The sequence below is a fragment of the Barbus barbus genome (genome assembly GCF_936440315.1).
Source record: "Barbus barbus genome assembly, chromosome: 15".
Lineage (NCBI taxonomy): Eukaryota > Metazoa > Chordata > Actinopteri > Cypriniformes > Cyprinidae > Barbus > Barbus barbus.
In genome coordinates, this window is record NC_136743.1 from 7855658 (window position 1) to 7880213 (window position 24556).

The window sequence follows — 24556 nt, forward strand, 5'->3', positions numbered from 1 at the left end:
CAGGTTGTATATATGTTGTAAATATGTTGTCGTTTACACATAGACGACAGTGGTATTGTTTTCAAAAACTTGCACTTTGAAACACGTTTTCAAAAGTTAGTTTTCAGGCCCCCAAAATGCTGTTGTCGTGTAAATGAATGGCCAAAGTGCATTAAGTTTTCCATTTTTAGTTGAAAACAGTGTCGTGTAGATAGCCCACCAAAAATTTGCTGACTAAGTGCATGCTAATCGTTTAATGGGTATAGATTGCATTTAATATTAAATTCATGTTTAAAGTATGAAATTATCAATACATATGATATATATTTATATTTTATATAATATTAGAATCCAGTCTTTCCCAATAGCTTGCAAAAGAGTAGCTTGATTCTAGTTGAACTAATTTAAATTATTAGTAGCTTGTACAGTGTCAGATTTAGTGGGTGTATGAAGAATATTAGCATTTCTCTTTTAAATCAAAATTTGTGATTCCTGTGCAAATACATTTCTTCTTCCCCTGTGCTACATTATTAAGTGTGTAAATGCACCACATTTGGTTTATATCCTACTTCAAATGTCTTCTGTGCCTCTATTGCAGCGTAATGACAGCTTACATAACAGTTTGGATTTGTTGCAGGTAAAATTAGACTAGTCTTTTTTTTCCGTCAAGATATATGCTTTGAGGTTTTGATTTGTTTGAACTGTCATGAACATTAAAATATATTCAAATGTGTTGGGGAGAAATACTGAAGCTGTGAGCTTCTGAAAACACAAAACTCAAGACATTTGAGCTGATTTTCAATCTGTTTCTTTCATTTTATTAATGTTGCTCCATGTATACAAGTACATATATCTCAGTTCTTCCATTTTATTTTTATTTTTAATTTTACCAGGGAATTTTGGAAAGAAAAGGAATGATAGAGAAAGAAAGAGAGAGAACGAAAGAGAGAGCGTGTGTGTTCATTCAAATGAAATATCACCTGTAGCAACATTACCTCCACAGTAACCAAAAATACACAACAATAGGGCCAACCACTGACATGCAAAACACACACACAGCCTCACACATACAGATACACACAACGCTTACATTGTTCTGTCAGCATATTGAGAGATCGGTGTGTGTGAAGTGTGTCCTGTTTGGTGAGTTTGGAGGTCTGGGCTCTCTCTGTCTGTCTCTCTGACATCATGACATCTGCTGCTTTCAAAGTACAGAAAGACCAGAACTCCGTTAACACACACACACACACACACACACACACACACATGCAGAAAATGCATGCTCATACCATACAGAACTCCATACACACACTCACTTCATACTCCCGGATCCCTCCACACATGTACACACTTTAAATTAACCTTCAAACATCCAATTAAAGGGATAGTTCACCTTAAAATTAAAATGACTTATCTTCACATCAAACCTGTATTACAGTACTTACTTTCTTACGTGTAACACAAAAGAAAACGTTTTGAAGAATGCGCATGCTGCTCTTTTCTATACAGTAAAAGTGGACGGGGACTAAAGTCTGTCAAGCTCCAAAAAGGACAAAATAGCACCAGAAAAGCTTCACAAAAGTAGTCTATACGGCTTGTGCACTATACTCCAAGTCTTCTTTAAAATCTAAATAACTTTTTACTCAAAATCTAGCTTGACAGATGTAGTCCCCATTCACTTCCGTGCAAGGAAATGAGCAGCTCTTTCAGCTTCTTTCTGCGGATGACAAAAAGTCATACAGGTTTAGATCATTTTTGGGTGAACTGTTCCTTTAAAAACACTAATACTGTTTTAACATTCAATACCGTGCATGTGCGTATGTGTGTGTTTGGTGCATTGTGCTGTACACTGATTTTGTTTCCACTGATATGTGAGAAAAAGAGAGAGAGAGAAACAAAGAAAGTAGGAAAGTCTGGCGATAAGCAAAGACACAATGCCAATCACTAACTAGAAAGCAGCAAACAGGAAATATGAAATATGTATCAGGGAGGCTGGACTACTACTATTATTACTACTGTCACTCACGCATATACACATACACACACACACACACACACTTATATATTAACCCCACCCACTGCCATCACATCACACTCAAATGGAGGGAAGTGAGATTCGGAGGGTGGCAATGAATAGATTCCATGTTTGTATTCCACCCCTCAATGAATGGAGGTACAAAGAAAGGTGAGAAGAGATAAAGAGAGAGAGAGAGTTGGGGGCTGGTGATTTGTATCAAAGTTCAATTGGATATTAAAGATAATATCATCATAACTGCCAGTCTTATTCACCATGATCATGTCCATCACCAACACAATGATCAAAGTCCAGCCTGTTAAAATCCTTATTGTTATTGTTACTATTATCATTATTCATATTATAATTACTGATATAATTTAAAATGGGCGGGCTAGTTTTAATTATTTCGATTTGATCTGGTTTTTCATTTGTCATTAATCTTGTCGTTCACTGTTCCTTCTGTTAATCCTGCACAGCGACTGCTTGCTCCTTGTTGGGGGCGGGGCTGGGCTCCGTGGTGATTGGCTCTGCGGGGGCGGATTCTTTTGCGGGTGGAGCCTCAGTCTTTTTAGGCTCAGTGTCGGGCTTGCTCTCCGTCGCTGCGGCTACAGGAGGGGCGGGATCTTTAGCGGGCTCTTTCGCAGCTTCTTTCTCATTGGCCGGAGCAGCAGAAGGGGCTGATTTTTGTTCTGCTTTGGCAGGAGGGGCATCTGGACTCTTGGCGGGTTCTGCTTTGGCAGTCTCGCTGCTCTTGGCGTCAGAAGCTTTAGGAGCGTTAGCGTTTGCTGCAGGCTCCTCCTTCTTCGGAGGGGCAGTGCTTTTCTCCTCCTCCTTGGGTGCAGTGGAGTTGCTATCGGCGGTGGGCGTGGCTTCTTTGGCGGCCGCTGCCGTGTCATTGGTTATCTCGGTGGCGGCAGGAGCGTCCTCCTTGTTCTCCTTAGGTGCTTCGCCCTCCTCCGCCGACGCTCCCTCCGTCTTTGCATCTTTCTCTTTCGCCTTCTCGTCATTCACATTATATCCCTTCTTCTTTTTGCTCAGCTTCCCTCCCATTTTACCTCTGACCTGTGAAAGAGAGAAAAAGGAGAATCAGCACTGGCTGCAATGACCCAGAATGTGTTCTTGAACTGTCCGTTTCATTTTTTATTTGAACTCTAAAGTCATAAATGAAATCTTTTGTTGTTTCTCAGACAGCAGCATGATTAAATGTTTTTAAGAAATGGACCCTAGAAAACTCAAACTTCTCTTCTAGAGTTTCAGATCTCGACAATGTCCCAAACTGTGTTCAGATTTGACAATATACAGTGGTGTGAAAAAGTGTTGGCCCCCTTCCTGATTAAATTTTTTTTTTTGCATGTTTGTCACACTTTAATGTTTCAGATCATCAAACAAATTTAAAAGTTAATCAAAGATAATACAAGTAAACACAACATGCAGTTTTTGAATGAAGTTTTTTATTATGAAGGGAAAACAAAATCCAAACCCACATGGCCCTGTGTGAAAAAGTGCTTGCCCCCTAAAACTAATAACTGGTTGGGCCACCCTTAGCAGCAACAACTGCAATCAAGCGTTTGCGATAACTTGCAATGAGTCTGTTACAGCGCTGTGGAGGAATTTTGGCCCACTCATCTTGGCAGAATTGTTGTAATTCAGCCACATCGGAGGGTTTTCAAGCATGAACCGCCTTTTTAAGGTAATGCTGCAGAACCCAAGTTCGCTTCAGCTTGAGGTCACGAACAGATGGCCGGACATTGTCCTTCAGGATTTTTTGGTAGACAGCTAAATTCATGGTTCCATTTATCACAGCAAGTCTTTCAGGTCCTGAAGCAGCAAAACAGCCCCAGACCATCACACTACCACCAGCATATTTCACTGTTGGCATGATGTTCTTTTTCTGAAATGCTGTGTTACTTTTACGCCAGATGTAATGGGACACACAACTTCCAAAAAGTTCAACTTTTGTCTCGTCAGTCCACAGAGTTTTTTCCCAAAAGTCTTGGGGATCATCAAGATGTTTTCTGGCAAAACTGAGACGAGCCTTTATGTTCTTTTTGTTCAGCAGCGGTTTTCGTCTTGGAACTCTGCCATGCAGGCCATTTTTGCCCAGTCTCTTTCTTATGGTGGAGTCATGAACACTGACCTTAACTGAGGCAAGTGAGGCCTGCAGTTCTTTAGATGTTGTTGTGGGGTCTTTTGTGACCTCTTGGATGAGTCGTTGCTGCGCTCTTGGGGTAATTTTGGTCGGCCGGCCACTCCTGGGAAGGTTCACCACTGTTCCATGTTTTCTCCATTTGTGGATAATGGCTCTCACTGTGGTTCGCTGGAGTCCCAAAGCTTTAGAAATGGCTTTATAACCTTTTCCAGACTGATAGATCTCAATTACTTTCTTTCTCATTTGATCCTGAATTCCTTTGGATCTCAACATGATGTGCAGCTTTTGATGATCTTTTGGTCTACTTCACATTGTCAGGGAGGTCCTATTTAAGTGATTTCTTGATTGTGAACAGTTGTGGCAGTAATCAGGCCTGGGTGTGGCTAGAGAAACTTAACTCAGATGTGATAAACCACATTTATGTTTTAATGTGGGGGCACTTTTTCACACAGGGCCATGTGGGTTTGGATTTTGTTTTCCCTTCGTAAAATACTTGTGATATCTTTGATTAATATTTCAATTTGTTTGATGATCTGAAACATTAAAGTGTGACAAACATGCAAAAAAAATTGAATCAGGAAGGGGGCCAACACTTTTTCACACCACTGTACATGTACCAGTTTGCAAGATGATATTACAATAATTAATCATTTATTTCCCTTTAATTCTTTCCAAATGATCTTGACAATCTTAAAATATTCAAGACTAATCTATATAATGCTATACCAATAGATTACAGTCTTTTGGATGCCACAGACCCCCAAAAATTATAAATTTTAGTTAGTTCCCTAAAATTTACAAGGCATCTATATAGTTCTTTTTATAAAGATACAATTTATATGAAAAAAATACATTTAAAAAACATTACATTTAAAAAAAAAAAAGGTTCCTCTATTGCTTCCTGAGCCATGAGCAAAGAGCAACCACTGAGCAATCAAATTTTCCTCTGGGATTATTTGTGGAAATTCAAGTGTAACATGTCAAACACTACATGTCTTGCATAATCAAAATGACATACTGGGAAGAAAAAGTGTAATTCATACTTTTAACAGGTACTAAAAAAACCCCATCTGCAAATAGGTCTGTGCAAGGTGTCATAATGAGAGAGAGCAAAACAAATATATATATAGGATGAATGTACATCGTATGTTCTATCTAGATAGATGGAGGAGGTTTTAGAGGACAGCATCTCTGAGCCATACTACCTGCAATTCAGAACCACAGTTACCAAGGCAACTGGGTGCTCACGTGACCCATTCCGAATAAGGAGCTGTGCGAAACACATTCTCTCTCTCTCTCTCACTCCAATGTCCCTGTTGGCTGCTTTAGCGTTCCTGAGCTCAACAACCATCTGTGTAATGACACACTTGCACACACACATACAGTTATTCTCCAGACAGAAGGAGAGCAGTAATCATGTGAAGCCAACATGTGAGTTGAGTGTTTTACACACACATATATGACAATGGAAACATGGACATCTTTCCTTGCAGTGTGCAAGAGAACAATAGACACTATCTGTCCCGTCTCCACTGAGTCAAGCAGACAGCAGCACGCTGTTTCAGCATTAAACAATACGCTGTAGTGTGTACGCGTCTGTGAGCTGTCTCATCTGTACAGGAGGCTTGAAATTCACTGACTGTTTAAAACCTGCTGATTGGTAGTAAATTCGATCCTGGTGTGGCTTGTAAACTGTCTATGCAGTGTGTACAAGTAGTATTCAAAAGCCTCATTGCCAAATTGAAAATTAAAGGATGAACTGCACTTTTGGCTTCTGCTCCAGTAAAGAGCAATGCAAAAAGAGTTTAGCTTAAGCTGTATTGGCTAGGCTCTAAGATAGAGCTCCATCGTAGAGGCTAGGGCCCAGGGCAGAGCTGCACAGTGGAGAGTGTTTACTGATCACTAGGGCTGCAACATCTAATTGATAAAACACATTTCCTACCTGGTCTCATGGCATTTATGTACCTGGGTGCACTTTTTAGCAAGATGCGAAATACGTACCAATAAGTACATATCACTGCAGTTTCCAAAAGAAATGAACACTAGAGGCAGTACAGCTCCGACACCTTTTATTCCTTTTCACACAAATTTACAGAGTTTGGATTAAAAAAGCTTAATTTTTGCACAATTACTTGAAGAATATCATGCTATGACTTCAAAACAATATTAATATGCTGCGAGATTTGAAGAATTATGCTTTTGAACGTTAACATCACACATATCCAGCTTCATATCTATGGGTTTTCGTAAACGATAGATTTGTTTGGTAGCTCACGGAGTACGGAATCGTACTTTAGAAGTGAGGAGCTCCGGTTCACATCCTGTGTAACTATGGTTTGAGAAAGCAGTTCAAATCTGCATAATATAAGGACGTTCAAATGGCACGGTTGCTTCAACAAATACGTTTTTATAGCAGTTTTGCATTTGTTAACACTATCGGGTAGGTTTAGGGTTGGATTTAGTGTAGGGCATATTTCCAACACGATTGAGCATTAACTTTTAGCGACTGTCCCTGGATATTTGAATTCTGAACCGCCGCAATACGTTCCTGAAGCAACGTATTAAAAACACAGCAATACATACCTATATCAACATAATAAAAAACGTGCCAGGGTTTACGTATTGACCCCGTGTTTTAGCGCCACTCAGTGGACATTTCTCTTTGAAACTTCGGCGAAATGTGCAGTAAGGTATGTAAAAACAGTGTCGCACAAAAAGTCCGTGGCTCTCTCTCACCAGCCGCCGTTCGCGGCCCACGTAAACCCGCCGTCCACGGCTCTCCCTAGCCCGCTGTCTACGGGGAAGTTCACGCCGCTGCCCGCGGCCAACCCAAGCCCTCCGTCAGAGAGTGTGGCAAGCCCTCCGGCAGAGAGTGTGGCAAGCCCTCCGAATGATGCTCTCTCCAAACCAGTGTCTGCGCCGCCCGAGCGCCCCCAAGTGTCTGTGCCACCCAAGTGTCTGTACCGCCCGAGCGCCCCCAAGTGTCTGCGCGGCCAGAGCACTCCCAAGTGTCCGCGCCACCAGAGCGCCCTCCTATGTCTCCGCAGGTCCCGTCCAGCTCCGTGCTGCCTGAGCGTCCCCAAGTGTCCGCACCTCCTGGTCCCTGGAGGCCTCCAGAGCACCCCCCCCCCCCGTTGGATGGTGTATGGCGTATGGCGCGAGGACGCGCCTTCCGGAGGGGGGCGTAATGTCAGACTTTGGTTCCCTGTGTCTTGTGTTGCCACGTGCTCCCTGTGTTTCCATGGCCATATTTGGTTTTCTTCCTGTTCCTGTCATCATTACTTTATTAGTCCCCAGCCCTGTGTTGTCAATTATCTAGTTTAGTCTCCCCTTTAATAGCCCTGTGTTTCCCTGCCTCTGTGTCCAGTCTGATCGTCTTATCGTCATTCAGTGTGAATCCTATGTCTCCAGCGATTCCTGAGTTTGGTCATTAAAAGTTTATGTTTGAAAGAAGTTCCTCGTTTCCTCGTTCCCTTCTCCAGAGATTGTGTCGTGACACTACCCTTTATATTATATATTTTAAACATTTTTGCACACAATGTGTGAAATAAATTACACAGACATCAATTTGCACTATTTGAAGTGCAATGAGCATTGAGCACATGTAATTGAAAAAATAATTAATTAACTCTTAGTGACTTATACATTTGATGTACACTTCTGTTTAAAAGTTTGGGCATGTAATTATGTTAATGCACACATCTCTCATGCTCACCAAGGCTGCATTTATTTGATTGAATATACGGTGATAAAATAGTAAAATTTTATTTAAAATAACTGTTTTGTGTTTCAATATATATTTTCTGTGATGCAACAATGACATTTCAACAGCCATTATAGTCTTCAGTGTAACATTATCCATCAGAAATCAATTTCTTATTTTTATTAATCTTAAAAACAGATATTTTTAATATTTTTGTGAAACCATGCGTGGTCCTTTTTTCAGATTCTTTGATTAATAGAATATTTAGAAAAACTTACTGTTTTAAAACTTAAAAATAACTTGATAGTTTAGTTGTAAATACATATATATATATATATATATATATATATTATATATATATATATATATATATATATATATATAGCTGTATTGCCATATAAACGTGTGCAGCGTTGAATTTGCTTATGTAACTCTAAAACTCAACACACACATACACGCACACACATGCTGGGCTCGAGGCAGAGGAGGGGGGTTGAGAACTGGAGCAGAAAATCTGACCCAATCACTGTGCTGTAACAGCAGAAATGCATTCTGGGAGCAAACACAAACTTATAGTGTTTCATATTCAAATACAATAAACTACATTAGATATGGACAAAAACATATATGTTACCTTATTAAGATATTACATATTCACTCACATATTACTTTGTTCCAGTATATTGGTTTTAGATGCTTCTCAGTGAATATTTTAATAATTTTTATTGGCTTGTGTTGTGTACTGGCTGAACACACGTTTGTATGCAACAAACTTGCTTATCTATATATATTATATATATATATATATTTATATTCTATATATAATATTATGGACCCTATATATATGTGAACGTAGGATAAAATAATGAATGAGTAGAAGAAAAGTTAATAATACATATCCTCATTTGCCCGCATGATTTATATCCTTCTGTCTCTCGCAAGCGCACTCTTATGTGAATGTGTGTGCTTGTACTGTGTGTAGAATACAGGCACTGTTGTTTTACCTCCAGGTCAACAGGAGGCAGTGTGGAGCCACAACTCTGAGATGTTTTAATGATGACTGGACTTGAGTGGAAGGAGAGGAGAATGTGACAGGTCAAAGTTTACAATACACACACACACACACACTAATAACTTTAGATCTGTCCTCCAAGCTCAAATACACACATACACAAGCAAGCTCTTAACCCTAGAGACGTACTCAAACAAAACACACACACTAGTACATTGTTGGCCAGGGCTCAGGCCTCTACGTAAACAGCAGCTCAGGCTAATGAATAACTCCAGAACACTGAGCAGATAGAGAAACCAGAAGCTCCTGTTTTCCCATCATCCTGTCTAGATGATGTGAAGAGTAAATATGCAGTGTTGAGTCATGTGATGATTATTGTGATTATGTTTGTTTTATTGATTATTCTTGTTAACACAGATCACGAGTTAAGGGCCAAATAGTAGATGTGGTTTCAGGATGACAGACAGTGTGACTGTTGACAGAAAGAGTAATTATTCTTTTATTTAATTTCTAAACTTCCCACACCAAAAAAAAAAAAAAAAAAAAAAAAATATATATATATATATATATATATATATATATATATATATTATTATTTTTTTGGCCATATCTGTGTGTGTCCAGTGAGCACTCTTCCTTCCTGATTCTTCTTGATCAGTGAACATGTTTTAGAACTCTTATTAACTTATTGATTATCACAGAACCATTAACTGCACACTATGGAACTAAAATCAAAATGCTAAAGATGAATTACGCCTGCTAAAAGCAGTTTATTTGCATTCTTTCAGCGCATAACTCACTAAAGAAATTAAGTTATGTAACTGTGAAATTGGCCACAAAATTGGTGATGACCAAAATTTGCAGGCTGCAAATTTTCCCCATCTTACAGGACACTTCTAAATGCTAGGTTGTGGGAAGTCGTGGCCTAATGGTTAGAGAGTCGGACTCCTAATCCAAAGGTTACGGGTTCGAGTCTCGGGCCGGCAGGGATTGTAGGTGGGGGGAGTGAATGTCCGGCGCTCTCTCCACCCTCAATACCACGACTGAGGTGCCCTTGAGCAAGGCACTGAACCCCCAACTGCTCCCCGGGCGCCACAGCATAAATGGCTGCCCACTGCTCCGGGTGTGTGTTCACGGTGTGTGTGGGTGGGTTAAATGCAGAGCACGAATTCCGAGTATGGGTCACCATACTTGGCCGTATGTCACTTCACTTCACTTCATAAAGGCAGACTACTACAATCTGCCATACTTCATCCAAGCGCTTTATTTGGCTCTTTTAAAGTGTGCTTGACCCCACTGCACGTCTGGGTGCCTTGTTAAAGAGCTCTTCTCCATCATTTGATAAATTATTGCTGCCATTATCAGCAGAAAATGTACACAAAAATCACCTATAAAAATTACATTTAATAGTGACGCCAAATGCAGCAGGCAAATATATCCGAGTTTCATGAATAAAGTGCTCTGTAATGATCCTACAAAATGTGATTTACTCATTCTGCTATTTACTACCATTCATAAGTTTGTGGTCAGTACAAGTTAATAATAATAACACAAATTAATGCTTTTATTCAGGAAGAACACGTTATATTGATCAAAAGTTGCAATGAAGACTTTTACATTGTTAAAAAAAATAAAAAATTCAATATAAATTTCCAATTTAATATAAAATATACATTTAAAATACATATTTTTAATAAATTCTGTTCTTTTAAACTTTCTATTCATCAAATAATCTTGAAAAACAGTCACGTTCCACAAAACTATCAACTGTTTTCAATATTGATAATAATTTAAATCCAAAATAAATAATTTTAAATTCATCTTTGCCATAAGGAACAAATTAAATTACTAATTACATATTTTTAAATATATTAAAATAAAAACTTACTACAAATCATCATAAAATTTCACAATATAGTTTGTTCTTCAGTTTATTATTCATCAAATAAATGTGCATGAGAGCATAAGAATCAAACTGCCCTTAAAATCTTACCAACACTATGTTAGATAAACAATTAATGAACTAAAAAAAAGTGTTTCTTGACTAAATGTGCTGCCATTTTAAAATCCGAAGAAAGCAGCTGTTAATGATGATGCAGTTGGGTTGAGTTTAATTTATATAGCGCTTTTACCAAGCTCAAAGTGCTTTACAAGCAACAACAGATAAACATCTGTTCAAACCCCCATTAACTGGAATAACTAGTGAGCTTCCAGTTTATTGAGTCTAAAAATATAAGATAAACCTAGTATGACAAGAATGTACCTTGATATTGTATTGTTTTTACAAGGTCATTATTTTAGGGTTATTTTGTTGAATGTGAAGTATCAGGACCTTGTGTGTGTGTGTGTGTGTGTGTGTGTCGCTCTCCATTTAACTATGTCTAAGAAACATCTACTTCAGGAACATAAACAGTAGAGCGAGGGAAGATTTTAAATGAACACAAATGCAATAAAACAGTCTCACAACCAGTACTAAGATAAATAGAGTTCAAATGGACTGACAGAGAGAGAAAGAGAGCAAAGGACACACTGGATTACTCTAAAACCCCTGAGTGTTTCAACAAGAGTATTTGGAAGCGCTGAGGTAGTTTAGTAACTCATTTGGACAGTGTCTTGAGAACTGTGAAAACTTTGACCTGGTAAAATCCTTCATCCTACACACACACAGCCATCTCTCAGGATGGAAATTGCTCTAATGAAAACAACGGCGAGGGAACATAAACACCACTGGCAGACAAAAACACGCTCGCACACACGAAGACCTTGAGATTCTTGCTTCAGTAGTGTACAGACTCCGCATTATTCTGATGACTGTTAAGCGGCTCACTGATGGCAAAATGCAGTTTGACTTTAAGTGTGTGTGTGTTTATTTAAGGCTGCAATGGCTCCTAAAAACACCCTCACTGGAGCCAGTCTGAGATAGTAACACACTCACAAACCCTAAGCCTCACACTGAATTGCAGCCTTGTGTCTATGTGTGTTTCAGGATAGTAGGAGATTTGATTGTGTCATGTCCTTCAAGTACGAACATCCATAAATCGTGTAACTGACAGATGCTTGATAAAATGAGATGTGAGCTTCCACACTTGAACACACACACATATAGACTAAATGTTAAACCGAGGTCCTGACTCTCTGTGGTCATTAAAAATCCCAGGATGTCTTTTGAAAAGAGTAGAGGTGTGACCCTCGGGAAAATGGCAAATTTGTCCATTGGCCTCTGACCATCACGACCTCCAACCATCCTCATATCTACTGATTGGCTTCATCACACCAATAAGCTGGTGTGTGGTGGGCGTTCTGGCGCACTGTGGCTGCCATCGCATCATCCAGGTGGATGCTGCACAATGGTGGTGGACGAGGAGATCCCCCTCACAATGTAAAGCTCTATATAAATGTAACAAATTAAATGTACAGCACACTTATGCGTGTTTCTTTAACTATTGCCAGTGCCACTTTTAATTTGTCAACTATAACAATGTCAACATAAAGGCATTACAGAAGAATTCTGCTATTTTTCGTAACCAACATATGTGACTCTGGACCACAAAACCAGTCTTAAATCACTGGGGTATATTTTTTAGCAATAGCCAAAAATACACTGCATGGGTCAAAATTATAGATTTTTCTTTTATGCCAAAAACCATTAGGAGGACATTAAGTGAAGATTATGTTCCATGAAGATATTTAGTAAATTTCTTACCGCAAATATATCAAAACTTCCTTTTTGATTAGTAATGTGCATTGCTAAGAACTTAATTTGGACAACTTTAAAGGCGATTTTCTCAATATTCAGATTTTTTTACACCCTCAGATTCCAGATTTTCAAATAGTTGTATCTCAGCCAAATATTGTCATATCCTAACAAACCATACATCAATGGAAAGCTTATTTACATATGATGTATTACAGATGATGCATAAATCTCAATTTTGAAACTGGTTTTGTGGTCCAGGGTCACAAATGTCATTTCTATTACATCTCAAAGTCTGTATTGCGATTGATATTGTGGAAATGGCATTTTGAAAATTTTTGGAATAAAAAAGGTAGAATCATTTGTCTTTCTACAGCTAATTTATGTATATACTATATGCATTTAAGTATACATATATACATTAAAATAATATTTTTCGTGTAATTTTACAAAATTACTGAAATTCTCCATTCTTAATTTATATTTGTTTATCTTTCTTCAAATATTTACATTTTTCATATCTAAATAACCTAATGATCTTAATTAAAAAAAATTATCCTTTTAATATCTTCATAAAACAAGTATGCTAACTTTTGAAAACTCTAATTCTATAAGTGGCAAAATTGTTGGTTGTGATTGAAATGATACAACCAAGGGATAGTCAACATAAATAATTTCTACACAATAAACTTCAGGCTTTATTTAGATTGTCATAGTTTTAAAAATTGTAATAATATTTTATGATTGATTTTAAGATTAAATGTCCATCTTTGGGATAAAACAATAAAAATCTATACATAGAACACATTTTAAAAATAGCTAAATATAAATGATGAAGGCATGATAAAATATTTCCAAGAATTTCCTATAAGAAACAGTTGAAATCTTTCATACAAAAATCAACCTTAAGGACATAAATATGCTCAGTTGAAGAAACAGCCACATATTTTTACTAGACATTTTTATTGCACATATATCTGGTGTTTTTTTTAAAACGTATTAACTTAAGATTTCATATCTGACTTCATGATGTTAAAAGACGTATATTTCTGTTTCAAATATCTGAGATTTAAGCTTAGTCTAAACATGATTCACATATCACCAGGAAAAAAAAAAAACGGACACTTACAAATTCACACAGTGTTTAATGTTTTCATTCTTGTGGGAAACTTGCTGTCCAAACAAGAGGCGACTGCATTGTTCATTAGGCCTTGATTATATAGTCCATGTCCTGAACACAACACAAGTGTTTTATAAATACGCCTGCACTCCTGTCTGTACTTTCAGAAGGTTCTATACTGTAAAAATACAGTGATACCAGACTACATTTATCACTCTCTGACAGCTGACATGTATTATTATTTGATGTCATTTATGTATCTTTTGGTCATTGTCTGTTCAATGCTCTCATCCAGCACTAAAGCTGTGTTTTGTGTGTATCTCTCTCCAAGGGACTGTAACAGACAGGTGGGGTCAGTGGGGGTCTGGCCTTTGATTGGCTGTTGCCGTAGGAACCATAGGAGAGCTGCCATTCTGGCTCATTCTTACACTTCCTTCAGGTCATCATCATGGCAACCCAGAGAGAGATTCCATGATGACACACACAATATCAGAATTGAGGAATCTGAGCTGCTGCTTACCCATAGGTAATTAACACATAATCATAGAAATAGATACACACATGAAGTTACCCTGCATCTTGTGGGTTGATGCAAGATATTTTGAAGAATGTTTAAACTGTTTTATACATACAATGAAAATCAATAGGGTCCAGTGTTGTTTTGTGTGTGTGTGTGTGTGTATATATATATATATATATATATATATATATATATATATATATATATATATAATTTTACCAACCGGACAACTAATCTGATTAAAACATTTAATTGCACCAAAATTTCCAAGTAGGGCTCGCTGCAGCCCAAAAGATCCAGGGGACATGGTTGGATCCACATCTAGGGGGTGGAGATTGGTAGGTTTAGGGGTGGAGATGGGTGGGTTTAGGGATCAGGGTGTGGAGACGGGTAGGTTTAGGTATATGTAAGGTGGGAGGAGTTGGATCTGGATCCAACCACGCCCCCTGGATCTTGTGGTCTGCAGCGAGATGCTCCTCGAAATTTCGTCTAGAATGCTTCTAATTTTATTACATTCAGTGTAAACGGCGATTGATAATGGATCATCAGTAACAACAAGAAATCAAAACAAATGAACGTAACTGCACACAGAAGAAACATAAAAATGTAACTTAGTTTTTATATTTATAACATACAGCCTATTTAAGCAACATGACACGACCAAGAGAGGGAAGTTCCCTGAAAACCATGATTGCAAATGAGTACATTTTATTTCAATATTTGAATTTGAATTTATTGAAAGAATATATTGTCAAAGTTGACTGTTTTTACCCCATTTGGTTAATGAAAATAGTTCCAAACAAAGATCACAGCAGAACAGTAACGCATCTCTGAGCAGCACACAGCGGTGTTTTGTTAATGAATGATTCGTGATTTTTAATTTTTAATCATTTGAGTCAATGATTCAGTGGTCCATTCATAAGGAACAGGCACTTGCTTCATTCTTGAATGAATCAGCTGTCTGAACAAATCGTTTGAAGGTATACTTCAATGACTCATTAATTAATATACTGAAGTTGGTCATTTTTGAGCGAGATGCTAATGATCTAATCCGATTCAATGATCTATGCTAAGCTAAGCTAAAAGTGTTACCGCCAGACCCGGAGATCGGATGAATGGATTCAAAAACGGTTAAACTCAACTGTTTAACTCTAGGGGAGTTGCAAAATGAACCTATTTTCAAAAAAGTGTAGTGTTCCTTTAAGTCATATAAAACGTAATTTCCCAACAAAAAAATTGTGGCCAGTGAAAATGCTGAGTGGCTAGTAAATTTGCAAAACCACTAGCCACAGTGGCCGTTGAGCAAAAAAGTTAATGTCAAGCCCTCTATATACAGTGCCCTCCATAAGTATTGGAACAGTAAAGACAAAATTGCTCTGTTGGCTGTGGAGTCAAGACATTTGCAAATATGATTAAAAGATGAATATGAGACAAAACTACAGAATGGCACATTTTATTATTAGCCGTTTTACCAAATAAAAAGAACAGCACTTTTAGAGTTCATCCCACTCATTGATGTGAGCATAAGTATTGGGACAGTTTAACATATAGAAAATTAAAAGCTATTATTTAGTTGCAGATCCCTTGCGCACAATCACAGCAGTGAGTCTGTGACCCATAGACATCACCAGACTCTTGGTCTCATCCTTTGAATGCTTTTCCCAGCTGTTAATGCAGCCAATTCCAATTGTTGCTTGTTTTAGGGATTTTCTGCCTTTACTCTCCTCTTCAGCTGGTGAAATTCATGTTCAATCGGATGTAAATCTGGAGATTGACTTGGGCAATCTAAGACTTTCCATTTCTTTGCTCTTATAAATTCCTTGACTGAACTGGCAGGGTGTTTTGGGTCATTGTCCCGATGCAATATGAAGCACTTCCCAATGAATCTGCTGGTATTTTCTTGAATATTGGTAGGCAAGATGGTTTACCCTTCCAAATTCATTCTGCTACTGTCATCATACATTAAGTCATCAGTAAAGTTGAGAGGGCCTGTTCCAGAGGCAGCCATGCATGCTCATGCCATGACACCACATCCACCATGCTTTACAGATGAGGCTGTATGCTTGGGATCATTGCAGTTCCCTTTTTTCTCCACATTTTTGCTTTCCCATCACTTAGATAAAGGTTCATCTTTGTCTCATCGCTCCATAAACACAGTTCCAAAACTCTTCTGGCTCACCTTTGTGCTTTTTTGCTAACTCTAATCTTGCCTTTCTATTTTTGGTGCTGGTCAGAGGTTTGCATCTTTCTGTGTAGCATCTGTAATTCTGTGTCAAAGTCTCCTGAGGACAGTAGATTGTCAGAGCATCACCCCAGCTTTCTGGAAGTTGTTGGTGATTTTACAGACATGTCTTTTAGGGTTCATTTTCACAGCTTTTATGATTTGTCTGTCATCATTTCTCAGCCGATCAGGTCGTTGTTGGTTGCTGGTGTCGCTGGTGGTTTCCAAACTCTTGATTTCTTCATGCCCTTTGTTTTTGTTATAGCTCTGGTTTGTGTGTGTCATCACCGAATGCAACATTCAGAATACAGAAGTAATGGATATAACTGATATGACACATTCCCTGCTTTTAATATCTGAAGAATTAATGCAACAGGACACAGCTGATCACTTAGAAAGACCTGTGAGGCAACTGTTCCAATACTAATGCTAACATCAGATAGAGGGATGAAACTCTAAAAGTGCTGAACTTCTTAGCTGGTAAAACATCTATGTGTTGAATCACCCAATAATAAAATGTGACATTCTGTAGTTTTGTCTCATATTCATCTTTTAATCATATTTGTAAATGTCTTGACTCCACAGCCAGCAGAGCAATTTTGTCTTTACTGTTCCAATACTTTTGGAGGGCACTGTGTATATATATATATATATATATATATATATACAGTATATATAGTATATAGTATACAGTACATTTTGCAAAATCTTCTTTAGCATTTCACAGAAACATTTTCATACAAAAACCACCTGCACAAACATTGCAACTCCAACAAATTTTCATTTTAATCCAACAGATTTCAACTAAACCACCGTCAACAGAGCCATCACGTTCTGTTTGGAAGTCTGCTTTGCACAGCACTCTTGAAGGGTTGCCATGTCCGCATATATTTAAGCATTTTTGGGCTTGACTCATTCAGCTATACAGTTTATTGAGTTAATAAAATAGCGAGGTGCACGTCACTATATTTTGGTATATGGCTTATTTCCAAGATAACGCATTTGGATATAAGTTTATTTTGTGTTTGTTCTTATTTGTTGTAGTTTTTTTATATATAAAGATCTGGCACCACCAATGAGTCAAAACCCTGTAATTTCTTGCACCGCACATACAGGAAAGACACAAATCTGAAACGCATTTAAATCCATCATTAATAACTAGTTCTTCTGTTCAGTTCTGTACACACTGTGTAGAGTTGTCACTACCTGGGTTTTTCAGGAGTCAGTTCAGTTGTCACTCCCATAAATTGCTGAACTGTGTGTGTACAGAACAGGGTTAAGCAGTAAAAGGTGAAATGACAACCGAATTTAGCTGCAGTGTGTACGTAGCCATAAATAATTTTAAAAGCAAAATAATTGTTCAGATAACTTAAAATGTGCTTTGTAAAAATGTAAAGGTGGAACAATATCAGGCTCAGTGGCTCAGTTCTACTGCTCCACATAAAGCCACCAATCACTTTCCACACAGTGCACACAGACCGCAAAGCATGATGGGACAGAGCCTGACTAGTGACTGACACTAAAACTTATCAAGTTCTGCCAGCACAACTAAGGCTGCCTGAGGAAAACATCAAATAATAAAAGAATGCTCCACTAATCTGTAGTTAACAACGGTGTGACAGAATGGGTACGTAGACTTTTTTTTTTATTTTTTTTTTTTAAGTTAACTGACAAGTCCGGAAATAACAGTGATTTTGCATGCATCTCTAATTTGGGACCATCTCAGATGTTCTTGAGTTATCTGTCCCTTTCAATGATCTTCCTCAAACAAACACACACACACTCAAACCTCTGCTTGGCTGAGCTGCCTCTGTCTCTGTCAGTGCCATCCTGTCTCACTGCCTCCTTCCTGTCTCTCTCTTGCTTTCATGTCTATCCCGCTTTTCTTCTGACAAACACTGAAAACTGTGATCGCAGTCATCTAAAATTTTTAGATAAAAGCAGCTGGTGCACCAAATTCAGCATTAGATTTTAGAGCATTGCCTTGATCGATTTGTGGCACATTTGAGGTAGAGCATCACAACATACATATTTGGGATATATCCGTATTTTCCAACCTGAAGTATGAACTGCGTTTTCAAGTAGATATACTTAATTTCAGCCAGAGTCCAAAATAAACAACGGCAAGCACCAAACACGAGTAAAAAACGGTGTTGGCAAAGTATATATGGTGAAACTTGCTAGCTGGCCAATAATTGGCTACTGTGTGTTTCAGAGTGAAACATGGCACTGTGTTTATTTACTTGTGCGCAGTCAACATTCAGAGACCCGGAGTGGCTCGGGTTCACAGTAGATGCTGCTTCACACGAACTTCATCTCTGAAAGTTTGGGTCACTTAAAGGTCCCATGACATGCTGTTTTTTGGATGCTTTTATATAGGCCTAAGTGGTCCCTAGTACGCTACTGTATCTGAAGTCTTGTTCCCGAAATTCAGCCTTGGTGCAGAATTTCAGCCACTATGAGCCAGTCCCAAAATGAACTTTCCTTAGGACGTGCCATTTCTGCATCTGTAGCTTTAAATGCTAATGATGAGGAGAGAGGCGGGGCAAGGTGGAGGGTGGGTGTGTGGCCTTAACCAGCTTGTGCCACGGTACCATGCGCTAATGTTGACAGTGGATGTATCGCAATGGCTCGTAGACACGCAGTTCTTCAAGCTTTTCAGTTTGACCCAGAATCTGATGCGGATGGAGAAGCACCGGCTGAAGAAGTTGCAACTCAGCGGCTACAGCAGGACGTCTCCGAATGGTTAGTTTAAACTATTGTGTCTGGATACGGTCAGTGTTTCCCACAAATAGACTTTACCTGGGCGGACCGCAACAATATCCACCGCCCGCTCCCATTAGCTCCTGTGTCTCACACACACGAGCGCGACTTTAGAACAATATTTAGTAACTTTCAGACCCTTTGGCAGCTTTTTTCCCATAACGGGTACATACTGACAAACCTAGCGACTTTATAAAAAAAAAAAAAAAACCTTAGCTATGATTCAGTTGGAAGATGTCTCCAGTACTGCCCCGCGAGCGTGAGGTCTGACTCTCCCGGTGCAGTGTCGCCTCTCTCGGCGTCTGTTCTGAGCAGCGAGCGGCAGAGAAGCAACGCTTTCAGTTTGCCTTAAAGCAGCAGGCTCATCAATAAATCATTTACAAAACAGCGTTTACAAGCACTTGTCGCTTACTGACTGTTTGGACTTTTAAATATGAACATAATTTGTCTGTTAATATACGCATAGTTTATTACTCAGATGCAAAACAGTAATGTAGCCAAAACCACTGCATATGGCTTTTTAGTGTAAGTTAGATGTATATTGATTTTATCAGACGATGTTGCGATTATAAATCAGGATTTAAGGAGTAAAGTGTGAGTGATTCAGGGTTAACGCATTATTAATTGGTCGTGTTTACTAATTATACTTGTTTTATGTATGACAACAGAAAATATGTAAATGTGAACAGCTTTAATGGGCATTCAGTTGTATTACAGTATGTGACAGTTCATAGAGTAGAACAGATCTGAAGTGCCAAAAAAACAATGCTTCGCTCGTTTGCAAGCCATGATGTCTCTCGAGGAAAAAAAATATTGTGCTCGCCTCACACGGTCGTAGCTCATTTTCTCATGGGCGGGCAAAGCAGAGAAAGGGGAGGTAACCTTTCCCCGTATGACGACATAAAGGGAAGATTCCAGATCGGGCCATCTGAGCTTTCATTTTCTCAAAGGCGAAGCAGGATACCCAGGGCTCGGTTTACACCTATCGCCATTTCTAGCCACTGGGGGACCATAGTCAGGCTAAGGGAACTCATATTAATGTTAAAAAACCTCATAAAGTGAAATTTTCATGCCATGGGACCTTTAAAGGGGTCATTGGATGCCCATTTTCCACAAGTTGATTTGATTCTTTAGGGTATATAGAGATGATTTTTTCAATGGTAGTGTAAAACAACATCCTTTTTACCCTGTCAAAATCAGCTGTGTTTTCAGCAAGGCGTTTTAGTCCATGTTTCTTTAAATGCTAATGATCTCTGCTCACCCTGCCCCTCTCTTCCGTGGGGTGACGAGCCATTCTCATGATACTGTTTACTTTAGCTGCAGAACTTGCTAACTAGCACGTTATTAGGAAAGGCGATTTGCAAAGATTCATAAAAGAACCTTATACTCATTTCCTCTGTAGGTGAGGCTGGATCACGAATGATTTGCGCCAACATAAACGCATTAAGGTAGATCAGGGGTGCATTCCCTTCAAAAACAAAGGTAATCCACTGCGTCTTCAGTGGCTCAGATGTCGGGATTAAATGACAACTGCCATGTTCATTATTACATCCAACAACAGAACACCTCATTCGCTTAGGAGCCATTCTTGTCTACATCTGCTCCAGCATCGAAACAATGGCGGACTGATGACAGCTCACTCAGGGTGGGTCTAAGCTAAGACACCAGTCCAGTCTGTGCTGAAACACTAGTGTCAATCAAACAATCGTGGGCGGGCCTGGATCTTTGTGACGTCACACAGACAGGCATCTGAGATTGGCTCGATTTGAGAAAGGGGAAATTATTTAACGAGATAAAAAAATAAATAAAAAAACACTGGGTGGATCTTTATCATTATAGGGTGATTTGTGCCAACACACATTTCAGTTCAAACAACTTGTAAAAGTGCATGTAGCATCTGATGACCCTTTTAAACAAGCCTGATCTCATGACGAAAACGTACCTGTGGGAACTTAGGACACATTCGATGTGAGATGTCCACTGAGTGGCACTAAAAGAGTGTTCGGTTTTGTTCCCCAGAACAGATGAATGTACGTAGTCGTTTTAAGTGACTTGAAATGTCCGTTAAGTGGCGCTATATCTCTAATGCTCTGTGCCGTTTTAAAATAACGTACCATCTGCACTACACCTAAACCTACCCAATAGTATGAACAAAAGCGAATGTGGCACAAAAACATAATCGCAAGCAAGCCGTTTTAGCTTGTTTTTTTCATCTGTTTCTTTGTGAGTCATGTTTTTGATGGGAATCGTACCCAAGGATTGGGCATCGTAAGTCCAATTCCGTGCTGGCTGAGCTACCGAGCAAGTTATTACATCCGGAAAACGAAACGTATGGAGCTGTAATCAAAACTTTGTACAAAAACGATTAAGTGCTTGCTGTTTTACCTCCTCTAGTGTCCAAACTGCAGAAATTGGAAACTGCAGTGATATTTCGTGTCTTACAAAAAAATTCCCAAAGGTACGTTTTCGTCATGAGATCAGGCTACTTAAAATATGCATTTAAAAATGCAACACGCTCATCTTCCCAAATTTGTAATCAGAAACAATTATAAATCTGTTGTCAACATCATTATTACCATTAATAAATACTTTTTTAATTATTCATTTTTTTTATTTTACAGTACAAAGTATTATTTATTATTATTAATAGTAAAATTTCTTTATTGATTTAATTTCTATAATTTAAACAAATATTATATGTATTATTAATAATAATAATAATAATATCACATTATTATTGTTGTTGAATATTGAATGGACAAAAAAGGTTTTCCTTCTTTTTTTTCTTTAGCTGACCACATGCTTTCTACAGCGCTGTAAATAAATGCAAAAAAAGCTCAAAAATTAAAATCTGTTCTTTCTCAACTCTTTGGCTGAAACTAGACTGATGCGCACTGATTCAGACTAAAATCTGAAATCATGAACTACCCAACAGACAATACAGGTCTTTCTCACTCTCACTGCTTCCTCCTGCTCTCCTCTGCTTTTGCACCACACAAAACTCCAGCTGGGCTTGAAACTGGGCGTCTCGCATGGACATGAATCACCTGACTGCTCTTCTTGTTTCCGTGGGTGACCAAGTATACAGGGAATCTCACAATCTAAAATACACATTTAATCAAGATTATTGCTAATTCAACTCATGAGCGCTCAGAGCCAAAGGTGCAGATCTGTAAATGTTGGCACTCACTCATGCAGGGTTAATATTGTTTGTGGTGGCTGAGTGGCCACTGCATGAGTTGCCTTCAGGCTTTTCTGCATTATACAAATGCACTGGACAAATAAATGAGACCTGAACTGATATAGATATTCATTTATCTCTGTCATTCTCTCTCTCCAGAGAGGGAGAGGTACCATTTCCATAGTGTAGCAACCATTATAACAATGTCATCAGTCCATAAAAGATCAATAATCAATAGCCAACATTTTTACACTATACATTTTATTGTGGTAACACCTAACTATTTCTAGAGTTTTGAACATTTAAAATCCAACAATTTGGCAAATGGATACCTCAGTTTCTCAGTTTGGTTTTATGTTTCCAGGTTGAAACGCGTGACTCATTCAAGTAGCGGTTTATTGGTGCGTGTGAACGCGTGGATTATGAAGCCTCTCGCTCATCACACCGCCCGCTCCTTCTCTCAAACTCACCTCCGTCCCATAATATCGGCTCTCATCCAGATGAAAAAAAGAAAGACGACATTTGGGCGGAGGCGTTTTGCACGGTGTGATTTTTAGTGTGCGGGGATCTTTTTTTTTCTCCCTCACTTGGTTCATTGTCTGCGGCATCGCAGTGAAATGTTAAATAAATTCCTCTGCAAACGGAATATTGATAAACACAGCCGCGGAAAATAATATTTAAATCATAAATACAGTTGTGCGTAAAAAAACAGATAATTAGTAGACATTGTGAGAGATATAGGAGGTAAAAGCATCAGTTGTCCATGATCCATCCACACCCTACGCGCAATGCGCATGTGCTCTGCAGAGACAAAGGATCAGGCAATTACAGCGGTAGCTTGAAATACTAAATAAACAAAAAAAAAAAGAAATACTATCATAAAAGGCGCATTGATATAGAGAGAAAAAACTAAACCCTGTTCACTTTACATTAGTAAGTGACAGAGTTAAGAAACTGCATCTTTGGCACTGTATAGCATCATAAAGGGTAAAGAAAATATGTGTACAAACAGTATTAATTAATTATAAGGATTTATCGTGTGTATATTATTTATAAACTTCGGCCCAGTGATATCTGTGTAGGCTATGTGTGCATGTGTGAGTGGGTGGGTGGGTGTGTGTGCGCGCACGCGTGTGCACCAGTTAGACAGCGCTGCAAAATGCGTGCCAGCTCTGACAAAAGAGGACGGTGGACATAAATCCGCTTGTGTAAACAGTAAAAAGCAGCATTTACTTTGGAAACACAGCCAAAACCATTACTAGTACTCCATACAAAACATGACTCTGAAAATCTATAATAAACTTATCATTTGCGCCTCAGAATACACGCTTTATCCATTACGCTTTATTCTAATACTCCTTAATTCATCTTAAGCGCAATTTTCATTCAATTTTGCGCATTAAAATAGTAATAAACAGCTCAAAAGCGACGGCAAGCACGCGCAGAACACTCCCCTCTCCACTCATCTGCGTGAATTCCGTGGCTGATTTATTGAAATCTTTATCTGCATCTCAGAAATCAAATAAGCTCAGATACATTACTACTCCATTCACCCGCTGAATGATGTGCTGAAATTGCACTTGATTTCGATAGAGCCCCGGTTCACTACCGTGCGCTCCGTCTCTCCAAATGGAAGCTGCTCTTATTTATCAGAGACGCTCCAACTAGACAAATTCTTCATGTAACTGAGACAGATTGTTGATTTAATCTCCTAAAAGAGTGAGAGACTCTTACCGTCGGCGGTGGACTTTCCTGTCACTCCTTTCTCAGGCGTCTGCTGTTTTTTCCCAGTGTCTTTTTTTCCCGTGCGCGTGGATTCGGCGGGGTTTATTGGGGCTGCTCGGTGTGTGTCTCGCGCTGCATTTCTCGCGCGCACTCTCGTATTCGGTTTGGGGGGGCGGGGGCGCGCGACGCTCTGCGAGCCACTGAGGACAAGACACGGCAGCGCGCCGCACCGTGATCAAGTCGCGCAAAAAATAAAAAATAATAATAATAATAAATTTACGACTTTATACTCTTCATCAAAAGAAAATAAATAAAATCTACAAAAACAACTTGCTCTTCTGTTTTAATTAGTTGTTTAAGAATTAGTTTGAAGTAGTGAACCCTTTTGTCTGGTAGCTAATTGTATTTCTGCTCAATGTGTAAAGAATTCAGAATGTTTAATTTTTAACTTATACTAGCTACTATAGAGATA

At 38.7% G+C, this 24556-nt stretch overlaps 1 protein-coding gene across 1 annotated transcript; it reads right to left on the reverse strand.

The window, feature by feature from the left end:
- Positions 1 to 779: 779 nt before the first annotated feature.
- Positions 780 to 24239, reverse strand: LOC306881148 (brain acid soluble protein 1 homolog). The gene is made up of 2 exons (XM_079435071.1): positions 24094 to 24239; positions 780 to 3058 (listed from the first exon to the last, which is right to left on the reverse strand). Exon 2 carries the CDS (start codon positions 3044 to 3046, stop codon positions 2459 to 2461), a length of 588 nt encoding a protein of 195 aa, XP_079291197.1. The 5' UTR covers positions 3047 to 3058; positions 24094 to 24239; the 3' UTR covers positions 780 to 2458.
- Between the last annotated feature and the right edge of the window lie 317 nt (positions 24240 to 24556).